The sequence below is a fragment of the Macaca nemestrina genome, chromosome 1, assembly GCF_043159975.1.
Source record: "Macaca nemestrina isolate mMacNem1 chromosome 1, mMacNem.hap1, whole genome shotgun sequence".
NCBI classification, from domain to species: Eukaryota; Metazoa; Chordata; class Mammalia; order Primates; family Cercopithecidae; genus Macaca; species Macaca nemestrina.
Window position 1 is genome coordinate 207,930,972 of NC_092125.1, and position 22,972 is coordinate 207,953,943.

A 22,972-nucleotide genomic window follows, 5' to 3' on the forward strand; every position below is an offset into this window, starting at 1 on the left:
GCTGGAAGGGGCCAGAGGAGCTTAGCAATAATTCAGGGGCTCCAGCTCTTTGGAATCTGTTGCCAGGAAACAAGGAGACAGGCACGTGTATCCCTGGGGAGAGGAATCAGTTTCCAGCCCAGACAAAGGAGTGAAATGTAAGCCCAAGGTGCCCACTGGGGGCCTGGGGACCTTCCTGCTCCAGTTCATTGAGGCTGAGTAGGGACAAGGGGTGGAGCCCTGCTGAGGACACAACTGGTATGACTACAGTCACAGGGGCTCCAGTGTGGGTCCCAGACCTCAGGATTTTGTGAATGGAAGAAGATTTTCCTGGAGCCATGCTAAGAGATGAACAACCTCAAGTACTCCTAGGCCCAAGAAGAAAGCCTCTCTAGGGCCGGGCGCGGTGGCTCAAGCCTGTAATCCCAGCACTTTGGGAGGAGGACGGGCGGATCACGAGGTCAGGAGATCGAGACCATCCTGGCTAACATGGTGAAACCCCGTCTCCACTAAAAAATACAAAAAACTAGCCGGGCGAGGTGGCGGGCGCCTGTAGTCCCAGCTACTCGGGAGGCTGAGGCAGGAGAATGGCGTAAACCCGGGAGGCGGAGCTTGCAGTGAGCTGAGATCCGGCCACTGCACTCCAGCCTGGGCGACAGAGCGAGACTCCGTCTCAAAAAAAAAAAAAAAAAAAAGAAAGCCTCTCTAGAGACAGATGTCTTCGTTATTCTTGGCCAATATGGGTCAAGACAAGGAGCTAAGGTGGCGGAAGGCTGTTCCATCCCCCACCCCCCTGACTCCTTTGGATCAGGTTCACCTCCTGGGCACTGTGCCAGCTGGGGAGGCTGGTGCATCTTTAATGAAGTCACTGGATCCCCCAGACAGGCTCTTGGCCTCACCAAGTTCCTAGGGCCAGACTCACTGGTATCCACTGAGCCACCACCTTCCTGTGCTAGGGTGCCAGACCCCTTCCCCCTGCAGCCATGAACCAGGCCTTCTGGAAAACCTACAAGTCCAAAGTGCTACAGACACTGAGTGGGGAATCTGAGGAAGACCTGGCAGAGGAGGTGGGTACCATCCATGCATGCTGGGTGGAGCATATGCAGAGGGGCAGCAGGAATGAGCAGTATGAAGTGGGGCACAGGATAGGCTTGGAGGTGGGGGGGCCACGTTCGTGCAGACAGCACATTCAGGAATGGTAAAGAGCATGGTGCAGCATCAGAAAGCCAGGACATTCAAGAAAACTGAGGAAGAAGAAAAGACTTAGGGACTATGGGAGGAGTGGCCACTGTCTCCAAAGATCTCGAGGCTGCCACATGGAAGAGATTCTTCTAGGACCAGTGGGCAGTAGGCACATGGGCACACTTAGCTGGACACAACTTTCTAATGGGAGCAGAATTAGGAGTGATGTAGTGAGCCTCCTGTTACTAGAGGTAGGGGGAGTGGTGCCTATACTAGAAAGGTCACTGTAGCAGCATCAGATCAAAGCCATACTTAGACCATGTGTTGTTCTGACATTAAAAAAAAAAAAAAAAAAACCAAAAAAACAGGCTGGGCTAGGCATGGTGGCTCATGCCTGTAATCCTAGCACTTTGGGGGGCCGAGGCGGGTGAACTGCCTGAGCTCAGGAGTTCAAGACCAGCCTGGGCAACACAGTGAAACCTAGTCTCTACTAAAATACAAAAAAAAAGTAGCCAGACATGGCAGCGTGTGCCTGTAATCCCAGCTACTTGGGAGGCTGAGGCAGGAGAATTGCTTGAGCCTGGGAGGCGGAGGTTGCAATGAGCGGAGATTGTACCATTGCACTCCAGCCTGGGTGACGGGGCAAGACTCTGCCTCAAAAAAAAAAAAAAAAAAAAAAAAAAAAAACAGGCTGGGTGCAGTGGCTCCCGCCTGTAATACTAGCACTTTGGGAGGTCACAGAGGGTGGATCACCCGAGGTCAGGAGTTGGAGAGCAGCCTGGCTAACATGGCGAAACCCTGCCTCTACTAAAAATACAAAAATTAGCCAGGCATGGTGGCGGGCACCTGTAACCCTGTCTACTCAGGGGCTGAAGCAGGAGGATCACTTGAGCCCAAGATTTTGAGACCAGCCTGGGTGACATAGGGTGAAACCCTATCTCAACAAAAAAATACAAAAATTAGACAGGCACGGTGGCACCACACCTGTAGTCCCAGCTACTCAGGAGGCTGAGGTGGGTGGATCGCTTGAGCCCAGGGAGGTCAAGGCTCCACTGCACTACAGCCTGTGTGACAGGTGAGACTTTGTCTCAAAACAACAATGACAACAGCAAAGTTTCTGAAACCAGGGACAGTCTTATGTCTGGAGGCTGTGATAAGTGGCAGTCACACAATCACAAGAAGTGTGGCAGAGGCAGGAATTGGTTGGGAGGGGCGGAGAATGGTTTGAATGCTTGAATGTCTGGAGAGGTTGGTGTCTAAGGCTGGGCTTGTGCAGAAATGTCGCTGGGTAACTGGTGTGATCAGTGTCTGTGTGGAATCCCCAGTGAAGGTGTATGTGTAGGTGTGAACATTTTGGGCAGCAGTCTATGCCTGTATGCCTCTGTGTAGACATTTGTAGGTGTTCTGTTTGTATGGTGTACGTGTTTTGGTATCTGTTTTTGGGTGAAGAGGTTTTGTGTGTTGCGGATGGGCCTCCGTGCAGCTTTCTGTGGTTGTGTAAGTGCACAGGTGTGAACGGTATAACTGTGTGTGTCCTTGTATAGGTACCTCATTAACACATACGTCTATGTGCAGATGAAGAGCTGTAGCCATGTGGGGCACACTCATGTACAGGTGTGTGTCTACATCAGAGTGCATGCCCATGTCCACATGCTTTTGAGTGTATATGGATGTGTCTGTGGTGGGCAGGTATGTGTGCTCAAGGGTGTCTGCAGCTCGGGCCAGTGGCTCACACCTGTAATCCCAGCACTTTGGGAGGCCGAGATGGGCAGATCACTTGAGGCCAGGAGTTCGAGACCAGCCTGGCCAACATGGCAAAACCCCATCTCTATTAAAAATACAAAAAGTAGCAGGGTGGTGGCAGGTGCCTGTAATCCCAGATACTCAGGAGGCTGAGGCAGGAGAATCACTTGAACCCGGAAGGCAGAGGTTGCAGTGAGCTGAGATCGTGCCACTGCACCCCACGGCACTCTGGCCTAGGCAACAGAGCAAGACTCTTGACACACACACACACACACACACACACACACACGAGGAAAAAGGTTGTCTGCAGGGATTTACTCTGTAGGTATATCTGTATGCATTCCCATGTGCCCTTGTGGATCTGTGGAGTGTGTGTGTGTTTAGTTCTGTGGTATTTGGGGTGCTTGGTCTGTGTGTACTAGGCTAGCAGTGGAGGAGGGAGATCCCACTCCTCTGGGGCCTCTCTCATGCAGTGTGGGGGTCTTGTGTCCCAGAGGGAGAACCCAGCATTAGTGGAGTCTGAGACAGCAGAACCAACCGAGGAGACCTTCAATCCCATGTCACAGCTGGCCCGCCGGGTGAGTCTTCTCCCTTCTTCCACCCCAACCCTGGGCAGCCTGGCAGAGGCTTCTGTGGAGTCCTGGGAGGTTATGCTGGGCCCCTTCCCTGACTCCCAACCCCTTTCCCAGGTTCAGGGGGTCGGGGTGAAAGGCTGGCTGACAATGTCATCTCTGTTTAACAAAGAAGATGAAGATAAGCTGCTACCATCAGAGCCTTGCGCTGACCAGTATGTGTGTGTGTGTTTGTGGTGGTTCTGGAAGGGGCCTGAGGTCCCCCTTCTGCCTGGTCCTTTCCTTCTGGTTTGTTTGTCTTTCTAACCACTGAGGGCTGGGGAGGGGCAGTCCCAGGCTGTTTGTTTCTCTCAGCAGGAAACAGGCCAAATCAGCGTATCTGGGAGATTAGGGTAAATCTCTGGAGGAATTGACCAGCTGTTGGGATTGAGGTGCTAGAAGGTATTTTATGGGCTCTCTGGACCCATCCGCTTGGGAGGGGCCATCTCTCTAAAATCCAAGAATGGAGAATACCTTTAGGTGTTTGCAACAGGTGATCCAGCTCCAAGGTTCCCAAGTATTGTCTAAACCCTCACCCTCCAAGGAAGCATGTCACAAACATATTCCTGGACCCTCCTTCAGAGACTCCGAGTTCACCTGTGTGGCAGAGTCTTGGAGATCTAGCCATGTTTTCAGCAAGCCCCACCAGGGCCCCGCAGCATGCTGCTTTGGGAATCACTGTCTTAGAAGGTCTTTGATGCTGAAGATTAGAGGGTGGGACCTGGGACCTCAGTCTCCCTCCTGGCTCCATCTCTGGCACATTTTCCATTTCTGCCTTTTCTCCATCCTGGTCACATCCCCCTCTCACCACTGAACCTATTCTTTTCTCCTAGGGTCCCCATGACCCAGCAGCCTCTCCCGCGCCCAGGTTTCCATTCTTTCCCCCAACCCTCACCTCCCGTTCCTTAAGAAACTTCCTGGACTCGAGGCTTCCACTTCAAGCTTCATCACCTCTCTGTGACTGCCCTTCCCCCCAACATCTTCCCACCTCTCTTGAGTCCCCTGCTCTCCCCTAAGGCTCTGACCTATGCCTTCCTGTTGCTCCACCTTTCTCCCGTGCCCCCAGTCCCCCTTTCCCTTAATGTCAGGACCTGATCCCTCTCCGGGCTCCGTCTCTTTTCCCCAGGGCTTCCCTCAGGTGGGATCTGAACAGCCCCTCCCACTCCCACCTGCTCTCCCAGGGATCCTTCCAGCTTCCCAGACCTGCACACGCCTCCAGCGTCCCTCCTCAGCCACGCCTAAACCCCTGACCTCATTCTCTCCCCAGGGATCCTGATCCCCGTTGCCTCCCTCTACACCCCTCGCCTAATCCCCTGACCCTGTCCCACCCCAGTCCCCTTTCCCAGGGCCTCTGAGCCCTCCCCTTGCCTCCAGGCCCTGACCCGCCTCCATGTCCCGGTCCCCCACTGGTCACCTGACCCCGCTCCTCACCACTGCCCCTGACTCCGCCCGGGTTCCCCCGGCCCCACTAAACTTGTCCCTCGGCCCAGCCTCCTCTCCGATGTTCCTCCCCGGGACCGCTCCACCGCTTCCCTGACCGCGGCCCTCTCCCGCAGCCCTCTGGCGGCGCGACCCCCCTCGCAGGCGGCGGCGGCGGAGGCGCGCGGTCCGGGCTTCTGGGACGCGTTTGCCAGCAGGTGGCAGCAGCAGCAGGCGGCGGCGGCGTCCATGCTGCGTGGCACCGAGCCCACTCTGGAGCCGGACCCCGAACCCGCGGACGAGGCCGCCGAGCGCCCCGAGTCGCAGGAGGCCGAGCCGGTGGCCGGCTTCAAGTGGGGCTTCCTCACTCACAAACTGGCCGAGATGAGGGTGAAGGCCGCGCCCAAGGGCGACTAGCGGGCTGGCCGAACCCAGCGCCCGCTGCTCCCACCCCTGATAAAAACCCTGGCCCGACAGTCTGTGTGACCGCGTGCTTTTGTCCAGACATCCAGAAAGACTGCTTTTGCGGGGGGCGACCTCCGGCGGGGTCCAACTGGAGCTCACCAAACATACAAGGCGAAAATGACCAGAGTCAGCCCGTATATCAGGATGGGTTTTTTATTTAAGGTACAACTTTCCAGGAAGTTGGGGAGCTCCAGAAGACTGCGTCCATCGCCCTCTCCAGCCTCATTTAATTCAACAAACTGCCTGTGGCTCTACTATGCACGCCGTCCCAGTACTAGGAAAAGCTCAAAGATTAACTAGAGAACCCAGACTACCAGCGGGTCCCACAAAAGGTGACAAATTGAGGCCCCAAAACAGGGCTGCACTTGGGAGCTCAGAGCAGGTGAGGCTGACTGGGGCATTCAGGAAGGCTTCCTGGAGGAGAATATATGTTATCTCCGAGAAGGAAGAGTAGAGAGAAAAGGAATGGCAACCCAGTCTGAGGAAGGAGGCGCATGAAGGAAGAAAGCTGGGAGGTGGGAACCTGTGATGAAAATAGGCGATCTTGTGTGTCCTTGCAGAAAAGGGAGGCAGTGGCAGGAGCCTGCGAGCTGGCAGAAAAGGTTCCCTTCTTTTCTTTTTTTATTTTTACTTATTTTTATTTTTTGAGACGGAGTCTCCCCCTGTCGCCCAGGCTGGAGTGCAATGGCTCCATCTCGGCTCACTGCAACCTCTGCCTCCGGGTTCAAGCGATTCTCCTGCCTCAGCCTCCGGAGTAGCTGGGATTACAGGCACACACTCCACGCTCAGCTAATTTTTGTATTTTTAGTAGAGACGGGGGTTTCACCATGTTGGCCGGGCTGGTCTCCAACTCCTGACCTCGTGATCCGCCCTCCTCGGCCTTCCAAAGTGCTGGGATTACAGGCGTGAGCCACCGCGCCCCGCCCGGTTCCCTTCTTTTTGTGTCCGAAAGGTTGGATCCTCCACATCTCAGCCCTTTATACCCAGTGACCACAACCGGGGCAGCAAAACTCCGGGAATGGGGGCCTTTTAGTTAGGAACTGGTGGAGCCCAGATTTCTGGAGCAGACGCCCCCTCGGACTCCCAAAGCGCGTTATTCCCAGCTCTAGTTTGGATCGACCTGGAGGCCAGTGGAGATCACAACCGTGTTAGTACTCATTCGGTAGAAGTCACAGCAGTTACCGTTTATTGAGCACTTTCTATATGCTGGATACTTTGCCATGCGCATTACAACTATTTTGAAATACTTGTATCCCCTACTCCTCCCTCCTTAATAACCGAGGGGTGCCGCTGCATCCAGGGAGGTCAAGTGCTTGCCCAGGGTCACACAGTCAGCCGGGAGCACACACTTCAAAACCCACGCGCTTAACCACGAAAACCCGTTTGCCTCCTTCCTCAGCTCCCCATTTAAATAACGTTTTAACTTTATTCAGCAGGTTTGCTCATCTCCCACCCCAATCGTGACTCCCCAGACCTGGCCTCCACAAGGACCACGAGGCCTCTCCCTCCCCCTTCGCCGCGGGCGCAGGGAAGGGCCTTCGGCAACAACTTGTCCCACTTCCCCAAGGTTCAGACGCGAAACTGAGTTCCAGAGGGAAGGGCTTACGCAAAGGCACCCAGCGCGCCAGAAGCAGGGTATTCCTGTCCGTACCCGGGGCCAGCCCCGCGCTTGGCACTCCTTGGGAAGCCGGCTCCGGAGCCGCGGCGGTCACACCTCGGACTCGCGCGGCGGTCCGCGGGCGCGCTGGCAGCCGTACAGCCACTGGATGACGCGCGCATTGCGCTCCACCACCGACACCGGAGGGCGCCCGTCCCGCCCCGAGGCGGCTGCCTCCGAGCCGCCGCCGCCGCCCGCGCCGTCCGGGCTGTCCACGCCCCTGTCGCTGGATGTCCAGTCGCTGGCGTCCCCGGAGCCGGGCGGCGGCGAAGTTCCGGCCTGCGGGCTAGCGTCGGCCCCCCAGCTCTGCGGCGAGAAGCGCTCTGCACCCAGCACCTCCACCAGCGCGCGCTCTAGGCCGCAGTAGTTGAAGAAGCGCTCCTTCTCCGACAGGGGCAGTGAGCACGTGGGACACAGCGCCCGCTTTCCCGCCGCTTCCGGGGCATCTTGGGGCGCGGCCCAACCTCCTGAAGACGCAGGTCGCTCTGTGGAGGCCGGGCTGCTCGGGGCAGCGTCCCGCGGGGCACCCAGAAAGAGGCGCCGCACCAGCCCCTGGCCCTTGGCGTTCTCTTTGTTCACCGAAGCCTTGCAGTCCCGCTTCTGGCGGTAGAAGATGAGCGAGTCAGGCCTCGGCAGCCGCCTGCCACTTCCCCGGCGGGCCGGCCTGGGCGTCCTGGGCGATGCAGGGGGCCCCAGCTCGTTGCAGGGGTGCGGCGTGAGCGGCCCAGGACTCCCACGCAGGGCTGGCTCCTGTCGCCTAGCTATCACCTGGTGCGTCTTGACATACTTGGCTTTGTCGGCTTCCAACCTCTCCACAGCGCTGGGGGTCCGTCCTCTGGACGGGGTGGAGGGAGGGGCCAGGAGCATCTTAGCAGAGCTGTTCAGGACAGTGCCCCATAAGTAGCCAGCCAGGGGGCCAAGAGCAATTGACTTGGGCTCTCACAGACCTGCAGGGAGAGAGGAAGGTCAGGGGAAGGGTAGGAAATGCCCTGGTCCTCCCCTGCCGGCATTCCTCAGTATAGGATCAGTCAGCCACCCTCTCCCATCCAGGTTAGCCGGTGCCACGTTCAGGGAGCAGAGGCTCAGGTCATCCCCTTTCCCTGTCCTTCAGAGACACTGAGCGGGGTCTCTCTGGCCACTCAGAAACATATGCCCCTTTGAAGGTGCCCCAATCTGGCCACAGGGCCATGCGAGCAGGCCTCAGCAAGCAGGACACTTGGAAAAGGAAACCCGGCCCAATTCCCGAAAGTGGCTTCAACCGGAAAAAATACCTCTTCCCAACCCAGCAGCTTTGAGCCCAAGACAAGGAGGCTCCCAGCCACAGGCTGGCTCCAGCAGGGCCCACCCTTCCCGCCCCCAAACACCGAGGTCAGGGATATAACCACAGGGTAGGAATCTCCAGTAATTGCAGCCAACTGCCCTGCCCAGGCCCAGCAAGGCCATCAGGGCAGGAGAGGGAGGTGGTCCCCAGGCCCTATCAGCTACTGCCAGCTACTCTGCCCCTGCCAAGGCGATCGCAGAATGCCAAACTGTAAACATCACCTTGTTTAACCTTTGCATTTCCATTTCATGAGGAGGAAATTGGCCTGGAGAGGAGGGGGGATTGCTCAGGTCCTATTGAGAGTTAGGAGTCAGGACTGGAACCCAGGTTTCTTGCCTTGCAGTTCAGATTGGATCTCTCATTTGCCTATTACAACTTCCTACTGAGGCGGGGCGCGATGGCTCACGCCTGTAATCCCAGCACTTTGGGAGGCGGAGTTGGGTGGATCACCTTAGGTGAGGAGTTCCAGACCAGCCTAGCCAACATGGTGAAACCCCGTCTCTACTGAAAATACAAAAATTAGCCAGGCGTGGCGGCGCGCACCTGTAATCCCAGCTACTTGGGAAGCTGAGGCAGGAAAATCACTTGAACCTGGGAGGTGGAGGTTGCAGTGAGCCAAGATCGCACGCCACTGCGCTCCAGCCTGGGCGACAGAGCGAGACTCTATCTCAAAAAAAAAAAAGAAAAGAGAAAGAAAAAAAAACTCACTGATATTTTGCATGTATTCCTGCTGCTATAAAACCAAGCAATTTCCGTTAGAAATGGGCCCCCTGCCTCACCAAAAAGTTCCTTCCACTAATTCTTCCTAATAACCTGCACTCCCACTCCCAGAAATTTGCCCTCAGGGTCCTTGTCCCCTTTTTATCCTAAGACCTCATGACCCTTTTCCACCTCCTTTCGGCTGGGGCAAGGGGCGAGGAGGGGTTGTAAATCAAGAGCTGACAGTTCTCTTGGCAGTAACAGAATGGGCCACCCACATGGCCCTGCACACCCGACCCCACCCCTATCTCCCCCTACTCCCCCTGAGTCCTGAAGGCTGAGGGACCTTGGATCTGGGGACAACAAAGGAACAGAATTTTTTTTTTTTTTTTTTTGAGACGAGTCATGCTCTGTCGCCCAGGCTGGAGTGCAGTGGCCAGATCTCACTTCACTGCAAGCTCCGCCTCCCGGGTACACGCCATTCTCCTGCCTCAGCCTCCCAAGTAGCTGGGACTACAGGCGCCCGCCACTTCGCCCGGCTAGTTTTTTGTATTTTTTTAGTAGAGATGGGGTTTCACCGTGTTAGCCAGGATGGTCTCGATCTCCTGACCTCATGATCCGCCCGTCTCGGCCTCCCAAAGTGCTGGGATTACAGGCTTGAGCCACCGCGCCCGGCCAAAGGAACAGAATTAACTAGGGAAGTGGGGAAGGGGTCTGTGAGAGGCCTTGGGACAGGGACCCTGCCAGGCCCAGCCCACCCCTTCACCCAGCACCTAGTGTGTAGTCAGTCTGCCCATGGGTAGTTGAGGCCTGGGAACCAAGGGGAGTCTGGCAGTGTCTCCCTCCCTGTCTCCCAGGGAGTCTCCTGGGCAGTGGGTCGGATTCCAAAGTCCCAGGAAGGCACTGCTTGTCTGACCCCATGGGTGCCCTCTGTCCTCTCCTCTTCTCCCCATCTCTGAGCAGGGAGACTATAAAAAGTCCCTAATCACAAGGACCAAAATAGTCTGTCATCCACAGCCTCTTCCCTGCCTTCCGGGCTAGCCTGGAGGCTGGACCTCAGACATCCCGCCCTAGAAGCCTGGCAGGCAGTCTCGGGCCCTCCATTGCTTTGCCTGCCTTCTCCCTGTCCTGAAGCTTGTGCTCCCAACTCTGCCCAAGGCTTCTGCTCTGGGAATGGGCCATCTTTCAGGCTCACTAGTTTGGTACCAGTCTCCCTGCCCTCAGGCCCCTGGGTTCCTTCCTACCAGAGCCCTGGGCTCAGGGTACACTCACCTCTGCATGGGAGGCCTAATTGCAGGGGTCCTTGGGCAGGTCCAGACTGAGGGCAGGAGTGGACAGCAGGGACTAGAAGTAACTTTGGTGGCAGCCAAACCTCACTCTCCACAGGAAAAGCAGAGAGTCTCCAACCCCCGCCCCCCAAATTAACCCTCGCCTTCCTGAGGCAGATCCTGGCCTCCATTAACTCTTTCCTGATCACAGTCTCTGCGCTGAGGAGACCTGTGAACCAAGTCCAGCTCCCTTTATTTTACAGATGATCAAACAGTCCCTGCCGGGTTAGGTGATTGGCTGTGGAAGCACCCTGAGCTTGGGCAGAGCCAGGACTCCAAACAAGGCCTCCTGATCCCTAGGCTTCCTCCAAAGGCCTGGGGTGGGGGCTCCGTATGTGGGGTCAGCCCCCTCCCTGGGCTGTGGCAGATGCTCTGACAGTCTGAATGGGAAGGCAGAACAGGGTTCTAGTCGACTTGCTTTTTTCCCTCTGTAGCAGGCTGAGACCTGTCCTGGTCTGGGTGCTGGGTGGTGTCAAGCCTGCTTTCCCTAGGGGTGAGGCCAGGAATCTGCAGCCTAAGGGTAGGGGCATTGGTGCTGTAGATGTGCAGGTGAGCCTGTGGCGGCAAGTCTTGGCATGAAGGTGACCCTGGAGCCCACTGGAGCTGCCTCTGCCCAAAGTCCTCTTATGGCAGATGGGATTACCTGGGAAGACAGTGATGAGGGGCTGATTCCAGGGCCAAGCCCAGGTCCTTCGGCCTGCTTCCTTCTCTGCCTACACTTGGAGCCACTTAGAGCTTCTTCCATCAGAGTTTCTTCTCTGACACATTATGTCTCAAGGTGAAACCCTGCCTCATAGGAGAGCTCCTCCCCTTTCCCCAGCAGGCAAACTAAACTCTCCAGCCCAGACAAAGACCAGTGCCCAGGCCAAAGGATCCTTGCCCCTCTTGGCTGGCCACCTTCCCCAAGTCCCTCCTCCTCCTTTCTAGCCCTCTTTCATGTTTGCAAAGCACATTCCCATCTGTGCTCTCTGATCTCCTTTGACGGCCCCCCAACAAGAACCCTAGACAGGGGTCCAGCAGGAATGACCCCCCCACTTAATGAGTAAGGAAACAGGAGCTGAGAAGGGAGAGAGATGCCCAAAGCCCAGCTCCAAATCCACGCTTGGAACTGTACCCTCTGCCTGTCAAGTCAGTGATGGGTCTGAAAACCCAAGGCCCATCTCCTGATAAGAGGTTTTTATTGCCTAAAGGGGGGATTTTGTTTTGGGGATTTTGTTGGTGATAGTTCCATATTGTGTTGTTATAGCACTTTTCAAAATGCTATCAGCTACATTGTCATAACCCCTTGACAATCTTTGGGGGAGGTTTTATTATTTTTCACACTTATGACTGAAGAGACTGAGGCTCAGAGAGGAGAAATGACTTATTCAAGCTCACTGAATTAGGAATAATAGTTAGAGTCTCGCTCTGACACCCAGGCTGGAGTGCAGTGGCGTGATCTTGGCTCACTGCAACCTCCGCCTTCCGGGTTCAAGCGATTCTCCTGCCTCAGCCTCCCGAGTAGCTGAGATTACAGGTGAATGCCACCAGGCCCGGCTACTTTTGTGTTTTTAGTAGAGACGGGGTTTCACCATGTTGGTCAGGCTGGTCTTGAACTTCTGACCTTGCGATCCACCTGCCTTGGCCTCCCAAAGTGCTGGGAGTACAGGTGTGAGCCACCGCGCCCGGCCAATAGCTAACTTTTATTGAGAGATTAATATATGTTAGGGGCCGTTCTAAGTACTTCACATAAGGATTAACATATTTAATCCTCAAAACAACCCAATGAAATGGCACTTTCAGGCCGGGCACAGTGGCTCACACTTGTAATTCCAGCACTTTGGGAGGCAGAGGCGGGCCGGTCACTTGAGGTCAGGAGCTGGAGACCAGCCTGGCCAATATGGCAAAACCCTGTCTCTACTAAAAACACAAAAATCAGTGGTGCACTCCTGTAGTCTCAGCTACTTGGGAGGCTGAGGCAGGAGAATCACTTGAACCCAGGAGGCAGGTTGCAGTAAGCCAAGATCACACCACTGCACTCCAGCCTGGGTGACAAGGCTGTAAAAATGGAAAAAAAAAAAGTCACTTTCATTCTCCTAACTTTCTAGATGAAGGCTGGGGGTGCCAGCTTGTCTCTGAGATCTGGTCAGGAAGGGGTTAAGCATGGGAGGTGGGCAGGGCCCAGCTGGGATGCTGTCAATGGCAGGAAACCTGGCCCGCCGCCTGGGGGGAGGATGGGGCTGTTGTGTCTGACTCTGCAACCCCCATCCCTTTGGTCTTAAAGGAGCATCCAGGTTGGGTGGTAGGACCGGTAGGGGCCCCTTCACAGGTCCCTTCTAGGGATCGAGAACAGATGCTAGACCACAGAAAGAGGGGAGTCGGGGTGCAATGCAGGTGTGACCCTGGGGCAGCTCTGTTCTGACAGGGGCGACTCGGTCCTCCACGCCAGAGCCCTCAATTGGAAGTGCCCCCACCTCTGCTCGGGAGGGTTTGGTCAGGGAGGGGAGACAGCCCCAGCTCTGGGAGCCCCCAGTGAGACAGAAGTGGCACAGCTCTGCCCTCAGGGATCTCTGGTTGGGGGCTAGGGGAGGGCTAAGCAGCCGTGCTTTCAGGAGCTCCCAGTGTGAGGGCAACAGACCCCTGCCCTGATGCCAATGGACAGAATCCTGGGAGACAGGCACAGACCCTCTACCCCACGGGCAGAGCAGGGTCAGGGAGGAGAGGTCGAATTGGATCGGCTTTCTGGGTGAGGGGGCCCTGAAAAAGTCAGCAGAGGAGAGGGGAGACGGGGGCGGATGAGAGGATGAGGTGGGCTGCATCTGTCTGGCCTCGGCTCCCAGCCACCCTCGTCGGGAACCGGACCGTCCCTGTTTCTGGTTGTGGGTCCCCAGGGACTGCCTTAAAGTGGCTCTTTCCAGCCCTAGAGCCAGGACCTCAGGCAAGGGGGAAGCAAGTCTGCGGGGGGTGTTTCCTTCCTACTTCCGACCTCATTCCCAGATCACCTTGAGGATGGAGATCGGGAATGGGCCTGAGTCAGAAAGTCTCCTTCCAGGAGAGGGTGGTGGGAGGATGGGGAGCAGCTCTGGTCAGTGTCGGGAATAACCAGCCAGGTCAGGGAGGCCTTCAGGTCCAGTCTCACATCCCACGTCCACATTGTCACTTAGGAAATGTGTGTCACCCCCCTCACTAGCTGGCTACAGCCCCCTCCACACCTCAGTCCTGCCTTTGATTCCAGCCCTAGTCTACCTCTCGCTGGCTGTGTGGTCTTGAGCAAGAACTTAACCTCGCTGAGTTTCCTTCTGTGTCAGGCGGGAATGGTGAGAACCAGCTCCCGTGCGGCTTGGAGATGCAGGGAAGTGGGGCCTGCAACTGCAAGGTACAAGTTAGATGAATCTGACTTCAGTTTTTGCCCATCACCAACGCCTTCCTGCACCTCTGGCCTACATCTCTTTTCCTAATCCCACAGTCTTGCTCACAGCGGCCAGCAGCTAATCACTGGGAACACCTGCACTGTGCCATGGGATCCGCAGATGGATCTGATGTGGTTTCACTCTCAGGTGGTGGCAGAGGCAGGAAGCTTCACCATGATTGGTGAGAGACCAGTGCTGCTGCAACCAAGATGAACACAGCAGAGGGGGTGGTGATCTCTTCTGCCCAGGGTGGCGTGGGAAACTTCAAAGAGGAGGGGTATCTGAGCCCTACTGGGAAGGGATTTTTGACTGGGTTAGGAGTGGGGGAGAAGGAGAGAATGTTGGGCCGAGAGCACTGCAGGCGCCAGGTCTCAGTGACGGTAAGAGGCCAGGGAAGGGTCGCAGAGAGTGAGAAAGCGAGGAGAGCGAGAGAAGGTGGGAGGGCGTAGGAGAGAAGAGGGGATGCAGAGAAGGGATGGGGTTTGTGAGTAGATGGGTAGGCGCAGACTGAGAGAAGGTGCGCAAGGGGACTTAGAGAAAAGATGGGAGCTCAGGGAAGGGAAGGGCTCAGGGAAGCGACTGGGGTTTCTTGAAAGGAGAGCTAGGGAGAGGGTAGGGGCATCTGCCAGGCCCCAAGGCCACAGGAGAAGCCCCCCACAGAGATTAGAGCAGCCGTCCTCTAATTCAGGGCTTTCCGTTTTGGAAAGAATCTCAGCCACAACAATAGCCTGGCCCCAGTGCCTGGGCTCCCTCTGAGGGGTGTGGCCTCTGGGCAGAGCCAGGCCCCACACTCACCACCCATGCATGACTCACGGAGGAGGGAGCAGGGGGAGAATGGGAAGGAAGATGCCATTAACCTTTTTTTTTCTCTTTTCTTTTCTTTTTCTTTCTTTTTTTTTTAGGCCAAGTCTTGCTCTGTTGCCCAAACTGGAGTGCAGTAGTGTGATCACGGCTCACTGCAGCCTCGACCTCCCAGGCTTGAGTGATCCTCTTGTCTTAGACTCCGAAGTAACTGGGACCACAGGTGTGCAACATCACACACAAATAATTTTTGTATTTTTTGTAGAGATGGGGTTTCGCCATGTTGGCCAGGCTGGTCTCGAACTCCTGGTCTCAAGTGATACTCCCACCTCGGCCTTCCAAAGTGCTGGGATTAAAGGCATAAGCCACTGAGCCCAGCCTAAGCATTTTTTTTTTCCTGAGTAATTATATGTTGCTAGTGAACAAAGTGAATAAGATAAGATTTCTGCTCTCACGGAGTCTCCAGCATAGTGTCAGAATAACAAAACCAACTGCATTTACTGTTCCCTATATACTAGGCACTATGCCAATGCTTCACACTCAGTGCCCCACTGACTTCTTCCAGAATCCTATGTGAAATGGTGGGTGTTATTACTAGCTCACTTTTATAGATGAGGAAACAGAGGCACAGAGAGGTAGAATAACTCACCCACAGTCACACAGCTTGCAGATGGTAGAGCTGGGGCTTTAACCTTGGGGGACAGCTGTCCGCCCCATGTGGCTTAAGCAGGGCTAGAGCAAATCTGTTCTCACTGCCTGCTGGCCTCCCTGCCTTGCTTGCTCTGTCTTCTGGACCGAGGCAAGGATGGGCATGAACACAGTCCCAACTGCCATGCTCGTCATCTCCACCTCAGCCACCACCTCTCCACCTCCACCATCTCACCTTCCACATACATGTCTTCATCACAGTTCCTTTAGATTGGGTACAAGGAACAAAAAACACCTCATCTAGACTAAGTAAGATAGGGGAACACATGGAAAAGAAACAGGGTTTCTCACGGAATGAGTTGGCAAGAAATCTATCCTCCTCCTACCCTGACAATATATATCTTCATAATGACAACATTGAAAAATATGACCAGGTGCGGGGGCTCACACCTGTAATCACAGCCCTTTGGGAGGTGGAGGAGGGAGGATCCCTTGAGCCCAGGAGTTCGAGACCAGCCTGCCAACATAGGGAGACCCATCTCTACAAATAATAATAAAACATATTAGCCAGGCATAGTGATGTGCACACCTGTAGTCCCAGCTACTTGGGAAGCTGAAGTGGGAGGATCACCTGAGCCTGGCAGATCAAGCCTGCAGTGAGCTATGATCATGCCACTGCACTCTAGCCTGGGTGACAGAGCAAGACCCTAACTCAAAGAAAAAAACAACTATTTTTAAATTTTTTGAAACAGAGAGAGTTGACAAAATGTCAAAGGTGACTGGATTTAATTAGTATTGAACACACATGGGTGTTCTGTTAAAGGGCATAGTGTTGAATGAGTAAGAAAACAAAGATGCGTATAAGATATAAATTGTATCTTTATCCTGTAAAATTTATTTTCTTGTCTTTTTTTTTTTTTTTTTTTTTTGAGACGGAGTCTCACGCTGTTGCCCAGGCTGGAGTGCAGTGGCGCGATCTCGGCTCACTGCAAGCTCCGCCTCCTGGGTTCACGCCATTCTCCTGCCTCAGCCTCCTGAGTAGCTAGGACTACAGGCGCCCGCCACCGCGCCCGGCTAATTTTTTGTATTTTTAGTAGAGACGGGGTTTCACTGTGGTCTCGATCTCCTGACCTTGTGATCCGCCCGCCTCGGCCTCCCAAAGTGCTGGGATTACAGGCTTGAGCCACCGCGCCCGGCCTATTTTCTTGTCTTGATTGCAGCAAAATTAATAATTGTGTTGCTGTAATCAAGTCTCACAGAATTTGTATTCTACTGACAGTAATGCCTAATTAGACAACCTCTCCTATATCTGTGTTGGGGTGTTTTTTGTTTTTTTTTTTCTTTTTTAGTTTCAGTTTACAGAAACATTGCTCTGCTGAGATATTCGCAACTAGAAATCAAAATAAAGGGTGGGTGCAGTGGCTCACACCTGTAATTCCAGCACTTTGGGAGGCTGAGGCAGGTGGATCACTTGAGTTTGAGACCAGCATGGCCAACATGGCGAAATCCCATCTCTACTAAAAATACAAAAATTAGTCGGACGTGGTGACACACACCTATAGTCCCAGCTACTCCTGAGACTGAGGCAGGAGAATTGCTTGAACCCGGGAGGTGGGGGTTGCAGTGAGCTGAGATCACACCACTGCACTCCAGCCTGGGTGACAGAGTGAGACTCTGTCTCAAAAAAAAAAAAAAAAAAGAAAGAAAATTATTAAAGTAATATTTAAATTTAGAGAGGAACTATGTATGTTACATAACAGGTTTAAACATTGAAATGGAGTACATATGATAAATGATGGTGAACATAGGACACATTACAAGATATGTCAATGTTATCATATACACGCCTATCTCTTACATCATAATTTTCACATCTCATAAAGCAAACCTAGATTCATGAATTAATAGTAAGGAATTGGCACCATGCTTCATTCATATTATTCCTAGCCTTCATTTACAAATTTACGAGTAAAATGAATTGTTTCATATTGCAGAATGTTCCTCAGCCATTCTATGCTTCTTTTGAAAATGCAGTAGTCCTCCCTTATCTGAGAGGGATATATTTCAAGACCCCCAAGGGATCCCTGCATCCACAGTTATTACCAAACCCTATATATACTATGTTTTTTCCTATTCATACATACCTATGATGAAGTTTAATTTATAAATTAGGCACAGTAAGATATTAATAACAAAAACCCATAATGAAATATAACAAAACAATATACTGTAATAAAAGTTATGTGAGGCCGTACACAGTGGCTCATGCCTGTAATCCCAGCACTCTGGGAGGCTGAGGTAGGCAGATCCGCGAGGCCAGGAGTTCGAGACCAGCCTGGCCAACATAGTGAAACGCCGTCTCTACTAAAAATACAAAAATTAGCCGAGCCTGGTGGCACGCATCTGTAGTCCCAACTACTCAGGAGGCTGAGGCAGGAGAATAGCTTGAACCTGGGAGGCTGAAGTTGCAGTGAGCCGAGATCATACCACTGCACTCTAGCCTGGGCAACAGAGCAAGGCTCTGTCTCTGAAAAAAAAAAAAAAAAAGGAGTTATGTGAATGTGGTCTCTCTCCCATTCTCAAAATATCTTATTGTATTATGCTTCTTGTGATGGAGAAGGGATGGAGAGGGATGGCATGTGATTTTATCATAGTACTCAGACCATCAAGCAACTTAAAACTTATGAATTGTTTATTTCTGGAATTTTCCATTTAATATTTTCCAACTACAATTGACTGTGGGTAACTGAAACTGTGGAAAGTTAAACTGTGGATAAGGTGGGGATACTGGGCTGTGCTACAAGTTGGAACACAAGGTGAATCGAGGAAATGGACACAGTACTGCTGGGAAACAACATTTTCTTATGCAAGAATCTGCAGCACTTCTGCTCTCAGAGAGGATGAATTTGATGAGTTAATTGATGTCTTTTCTCTTACCTGAGTGCTTCCACCACTTGGTCTTTCCCAGCTTCCAAACAGCTCATTCTCCAACAATAGCAGCAGCACCATACACTACCTTTCCTGGCATTCGGATGCAGTAGGCTTCTGCTTCAAGGACACAGAGCAAGAGATGTGGAGAAGCATGTGTTTGTTCGTTTGTTTGTTTGTTTGTTTTTAAGCATGTGTTTCTCTGGATTGAATGGAATGAGGTGTAAGAGCAGATGTTGAGAGCTACAGCTTCCACTGTGCAGCACTGAGCACTGGGTCCTGTGTGACAGAGGCCCAGGGGGTCTTTCATAAATTCCTTTCTGGATGCTTTTGATATATGGGGTCCTTTATTTTCATTTTTATTTATTTACTACTATTTTTTTTTTTTTTTTTGAGTTGGAGTTTCGCTCTTGTTGCTCAGGCTGGAGTGCAGTGGTGCGATCTCAGCTCATTGCAACTTCCATCTCCTGAGTTCAAGTGATGCTCCTGCCTCAGTCTCCTGAGTAGCTGGGATTACAGGCGCCCACCACCACGCCTATCTAATTTTTGTATTTTTAGTAGAGACAGGGTTTCACCATGTTGGCCAGCTGGTCTCCAACTCCTGACCTCAGGTGATCCGCCCGCCTCAGCCTCCCAAAGTGCTGGGATTACAGGCGTGAGACACCGGCCTATTTATTTATTTTTGGATACAGGATCTCATTGTCGCCCAGGCTGGAGTATAGTGGCATGATGATAGCTCACTGCAACCTTGAACTCCAGGGCTCAAGTTTCAGCCTTTTGAATAGCTGGGACTGCAGGCACAGCACCACCACCCCTGGTTTATGGGTTCCTTTAAAGGGCAGGAGACCCTCTATCCAGTTTTAAGGAGGGCACTGAGCTATGGTCAGGGAGGTGCTGTCACCGTGCACATATCCAACCCTGGGGAATGACCCTTCTATACTCAAGGAAGGCAATCCCCAGGCTTAACTCTGTCGGGTTGATTTTTCAGTCATTTACAACTGAAATAAATCTGAAGGAAGCACATCATTCCCTCCGAAACTAGGATCGTGTTTTTCATGATGGTTGTAACGGGGAACATGTGCAGCCTCGGTTTGCTCACCATCCAGCCCATCTCCACAGTCATTTGGAAGGCATGCTGACCAGATGCTTCCAGGTTTGTTTACAGCTGTCCTGGAAGTGCAGTAGACGTTCCCTTAAGAAGTCAGGAGACCAAAGTTCTGGTCCTGACTTTGTCATTAACTCACTCTTTGTCTAGAGCAAGTCACTTTCTTGAGCCTCTAGTTTCTGATCTGTTGAAAGGAGGGAAGTGGATTAGACTCAGGGAAGTGGATTAGACCCCGCCAAATGCCATTCCTTGGGCGGATTCCAGTTGGCTACACAAAAATGTATGTAGGGGCCGGGCATGGTGGCTCATGCCTGTAATTCCAGCACTTTGGGAAGCTGAGGCAGGAGGGGTCGCTTGAGCCTGGGAGTTTGAGACTGGCCTGGGCAACATCGTGAGATCCTGTCTCTGCAATTAAAAAAGAGAGAGAGAAAAATATTTACGTGGTGAGCCTGATAACAAGGCTAATGCCAGGCTCTCATTCTCAGAGACCCTAATTTAGTAGATCTGGGCTAGAGTCGGAGGAAAGAAGAGAACACTGGATCAGTCTGAATTTACTGGTATGAATGCTGTTATTAGAGATTCTAGAGATTTAATGGATTACCTCTTGCAGCTGAAAGTAGCTCTAATAGTTTGCTTGTTTGGTCAACTGAAATTAGTACTCAACATGACCTATATCAGTGAGGTTGAGACACCTGGCTAAATTCCTAAGGTTTCAAAAGACAAGAATATTGGAGAAAACGTATATGAAAGCGCATGGGCCAGGCGCAGTGGCTCACGCCTGTAATCCCAGCACTTTGGGAGGCCGAGGCGGGCAGATCACCCGAGGTCGGGAATTCCAGACCAGCCTGACCAACATGGTGAAACCCTGTCTCTACTAAAAATACAAAAATTAGTCGGGCGTGGTGGCACGCACCTGTAATCCCAGAACTAGGGAGGCTGAGACAGGAGAATTGCTTGAACCTGGGTGGCGGAGGTTGCAGTGAGCCAAGATCATGCCACTGCACTCCAGCCTGGGAGACAGAGCGACACTCCATCTCAAAAAAAAAAAAAAAAGGAAAATGCATGTACCCCAGCCCCTCTGAGTGCATGTACCCTGATCCCTCTGTGGATTCCCGGATCCCTCTGTGCATTCCCCCATCCCTCTGAGTGCATGTACCCCGATCCCTCTGTGGATTCCCCGAGAGGGCCCAGAGGATATACTCTTCACCTAGGAGTTGAGAAAGCATTATTGAGAATAACATCTGCATCCTTGATAAATTTTATGGTGGATGTCCTTTGTTGTTGGGCATATTGGAAGAGGCTGCCACTGAGATGGGCTCTCTGATCTCACCGGGCGTGATGGGGTCCCAGAGGGGCAGAGGCCAAGGGGCAGAGCTGAATTGCCAGAGTCAAGGGGCCTTCACTGTAACATGCGGTGGGATGGAGTGACAACCAGAACCCTGTGACTTGCGGGGATCTTTGACCGGAGTGTCCCTAGGAATGAAGTGGATGAACAGTGTGTTAAATGTTATTGAGTTATAAAACAGAAAAGCCTCCATGTCATGGCCAGAGGCCTAACTTGAATTGTCCTGAGGGAGCATCTCAGCCTCTCAGCTGATTTCTAAATCTCAGCCAGTCCACAGACCTGAAGCTCTGATTGAACAGGAGGCCAGGTCCCTTAAAGAAGGACCGGCTGGGCGCGGTGGCTCAAGCCTGTAATCCCAGCACTTTGGGAGGCCGAGACGGGCGGATCACGAGGTCCAGAGATCGAGACCATCCTGGCTAACACGGTGAAACCCTGTCTCTACTAAACACATAAAAAAAACTAGCCGGGCGAGGTGGCGGGCGCCTATAGTTCCAGCTACTCAGGAGGCTGAGGCAGGAGAATGGCGTAAACCCGGGAGGCGGAGCTTGCAATGAGCTGAGATCTGGCCACTGCACTCCAGCCTGGGCGACAGAGCGAGACTCCGTCTCAAAAAAAAAAAAAAAAAAAGAAGGACCTCGCAGCACTGCCACATGTACATACTGTAAAACTTCCCCCAAGGAAGAAGGAAGGGATAATCCAGACCATTTAGGAAGTACTAGATGTTGGCTTTAAAGTAATGCTAGTATCTGGGAACCCAAGATTCCTATGTCCAAAACTACGGAAATACCTCGCTCTTTCACAAACCTGTTCTGCCACTGACTTCCTCATCTCATTCAATCCTTCCCTAACTCAGCACCTGTCCAGTTGCTCAGGCCAGGGCTAACCTTTTGGCTAAACTTTGACCTGCCTCTCTCTCTTTCATTCCACATCTGATACATCAGCATCTGTTGGCTCTGTCTTTGAAATCCATCCAGATTTAGAGCACTCTCTCCTGCTCCACTCCTTCTGCCCTGGTCCACGCCACCATCCCCGCTTGCCTGGGACTGTAGTAGTCTCTATTATTTTATTTTTATTTGTTGAGATGGAGTCTCTGTCACCTGGGATAGAGTGCAGTGGTGCAATTTTGGCTCACTGCGACCTCCGCCTTCCAGTTCAAGTGATTCTCATGCCTCAGCCTCCTGAGTAGCTGGAACTACAGGCGCCCGCCACCACGCCCAGCTAATTTTTGTATTTTTAGTAATTGCTGGGTTTCATCATGTTGGCCAGGCTGGTCTCGAACTCCTGACCTCAAGTGATCCACCTGCTTTGGCCTCCCAAAGTGCTGGGATTACAGGCATGAGCCATCGTACCCGGCTGTGATAGTCTCTAATAAGTCTCCCTCCTTCTAACCTCATCCCACATAGAGTCTATTCTCAATACCACTCTAGATCAATTCTTTAAAAATATATCAGTCATGTCACTTCTCTGCTCAGAACTCTGAAAAAGGTTCCCCATTTTACTCAAGGTAAAGTCAAATCCTTAGCAGCCTGCAGGCTTCCCGTGGCCGGGCCCTATGAGCTCCCTGCCCTCCCGGGCTGCCGTCCTTCCTACCCAAATGCACATGTCTTCCTTGCCTGTTCCTCCAACACACCAACCACGCTCCACCTGAGGGCCTGTGGACTCTGCCAGGAATGCTTTTCCTTCAGTTATGCACTTTGCTGATGGCTTCCCCTCCTTTAAATTTTTTTTTTTTTTTGAGGAAGTTTCACCAGACAGGCTGGAGTGCAGTTGTGCAATCTCAGCTCACTGAAACTTCCACCTCCTGGGTTCAAGTGATTCTCCTACCTCAGCCTCCCGAGTAGCTGGGATTACAGGTGCATACCACCACACCCCGCTAATTTTTGTATTTACCCAACGCCATGTTTACATGGTCTTTGTTCAGGCTGGCACAGTGACTCATGCCTATAATCCCAGCATTCTGGGGGGCCGAGGTGAGAGGATCACTTGAGCCCAGGAGCTTGAGAACGGACTGGACAATGTAGCAAGACCCCATCTCTGTTTTAAGAAAATAAAGAAAAAAAGGTGTTTCTCAGCCGATGCTTTGGAGTGAGGATTGCCCATCAGTGTCCCACTTTGGGTCAAAAGGCCAGACCTTGGCCCTCTCATCTCCCTCAATCACAGAGGCGGGCTGCCCTGGGAAGAGCATAACCTTGGGGAAGGCGGATCTCAGCAGCTGAGGCAGACCCTGAGGGAGGTGATGGCCATAGGCAGTCAGCTGCCTACACTTCCTGCAGATGGGCAGCAGGCTCTTCCTTGGAGGAGTAAAAAGAAGTACAGGAGAAGAAAAAAGGAGAAGAATAAAGAAGTACAGGA

At 52.8% G+C, this 22,972-nt stretch overlaps 2 protein-coding genes across 2 annotated transcripts; one reads left to right on the top strand and one right to left on the bottom strand.

Annotated features, from left to right (window-relative positions):
• The first annotated feature begins 776 nt into the window (after positions 1-776).
• C1H1orf232 (chromosome 1 C1orf232 homolog) lies at positions 777-5,392 on the top strand. Its single transcript, XM_071098147.1, has 4 exons — positions 777-1,046; positions 3,399-3,482; positions 3,594-3,691; positions 5,072-5,392. The coding sequence occupies exons 1-4, from the start codon at positions 963-965 to the stop codon at positions 5,349-5,351; spliced, it is 546 nt and encodes a 181-aa protein (XP_070954248.1). The 5' UTR covers positions 777-962; the 3' UTR covers positions 5,352-5,392.
• A 15-nt stretch (positions 5,393-5,407) lies between these two features.
• LOC105494493 (family with sequence similarity 110 member D) lies at positions 5,408-10,452 on the bottom strand. Its single transcript, XM_011762949.3, has 2 exons — positions 10,349-10,452; positions 5,408-8,003 (listed from the first exon to the last, which is right to left on the bottom strand). The coding sequence occupies exon 2, from the start codon at positions 7,921-7,923 to the stop codon at positions 7,108-7,110; it is 816 nt and encodes a 271-aa protein (XP_011761251.1). The 5' UTR covers positions 7,924-8,003; positions 10,349-10,452; the 3' UTR covers positions 5,408-7,107.
• Positions 10,453-22,972: the final 12,520 nt, after the last annotated feature.

Coding starts and splice junctions, on each gene's coding strand:
- C1H1orf232 (XM_071098147.1), top strand. CDS start 963: ATGAACCAGGCCTTCTGGAAAACCTACAAGTCCAAAGTGCTACAGACA. Junction 1,047..3,398: donor AGGAAGACCTGGCAGAGGAG/GTGGGTACCATC, acceptor CTTGTGTCCCAG/AGGGAGAACCCAGCATTAGT. Junction 3,692..5,071: donor TCAGAGCCTTGCGCTGACCA/GTATGTGTGTGT, acceptor CCTCTCCCGCAG/CCCTCTGGCGGCGCGACCCC.
- LOC105494493 (XM_011762949.3), bottom strand. CDS start 7,923: ATGCTCCTGGCCCCTCCCTCCACCCCGTCCAGAGGACGGACCCCCAGC.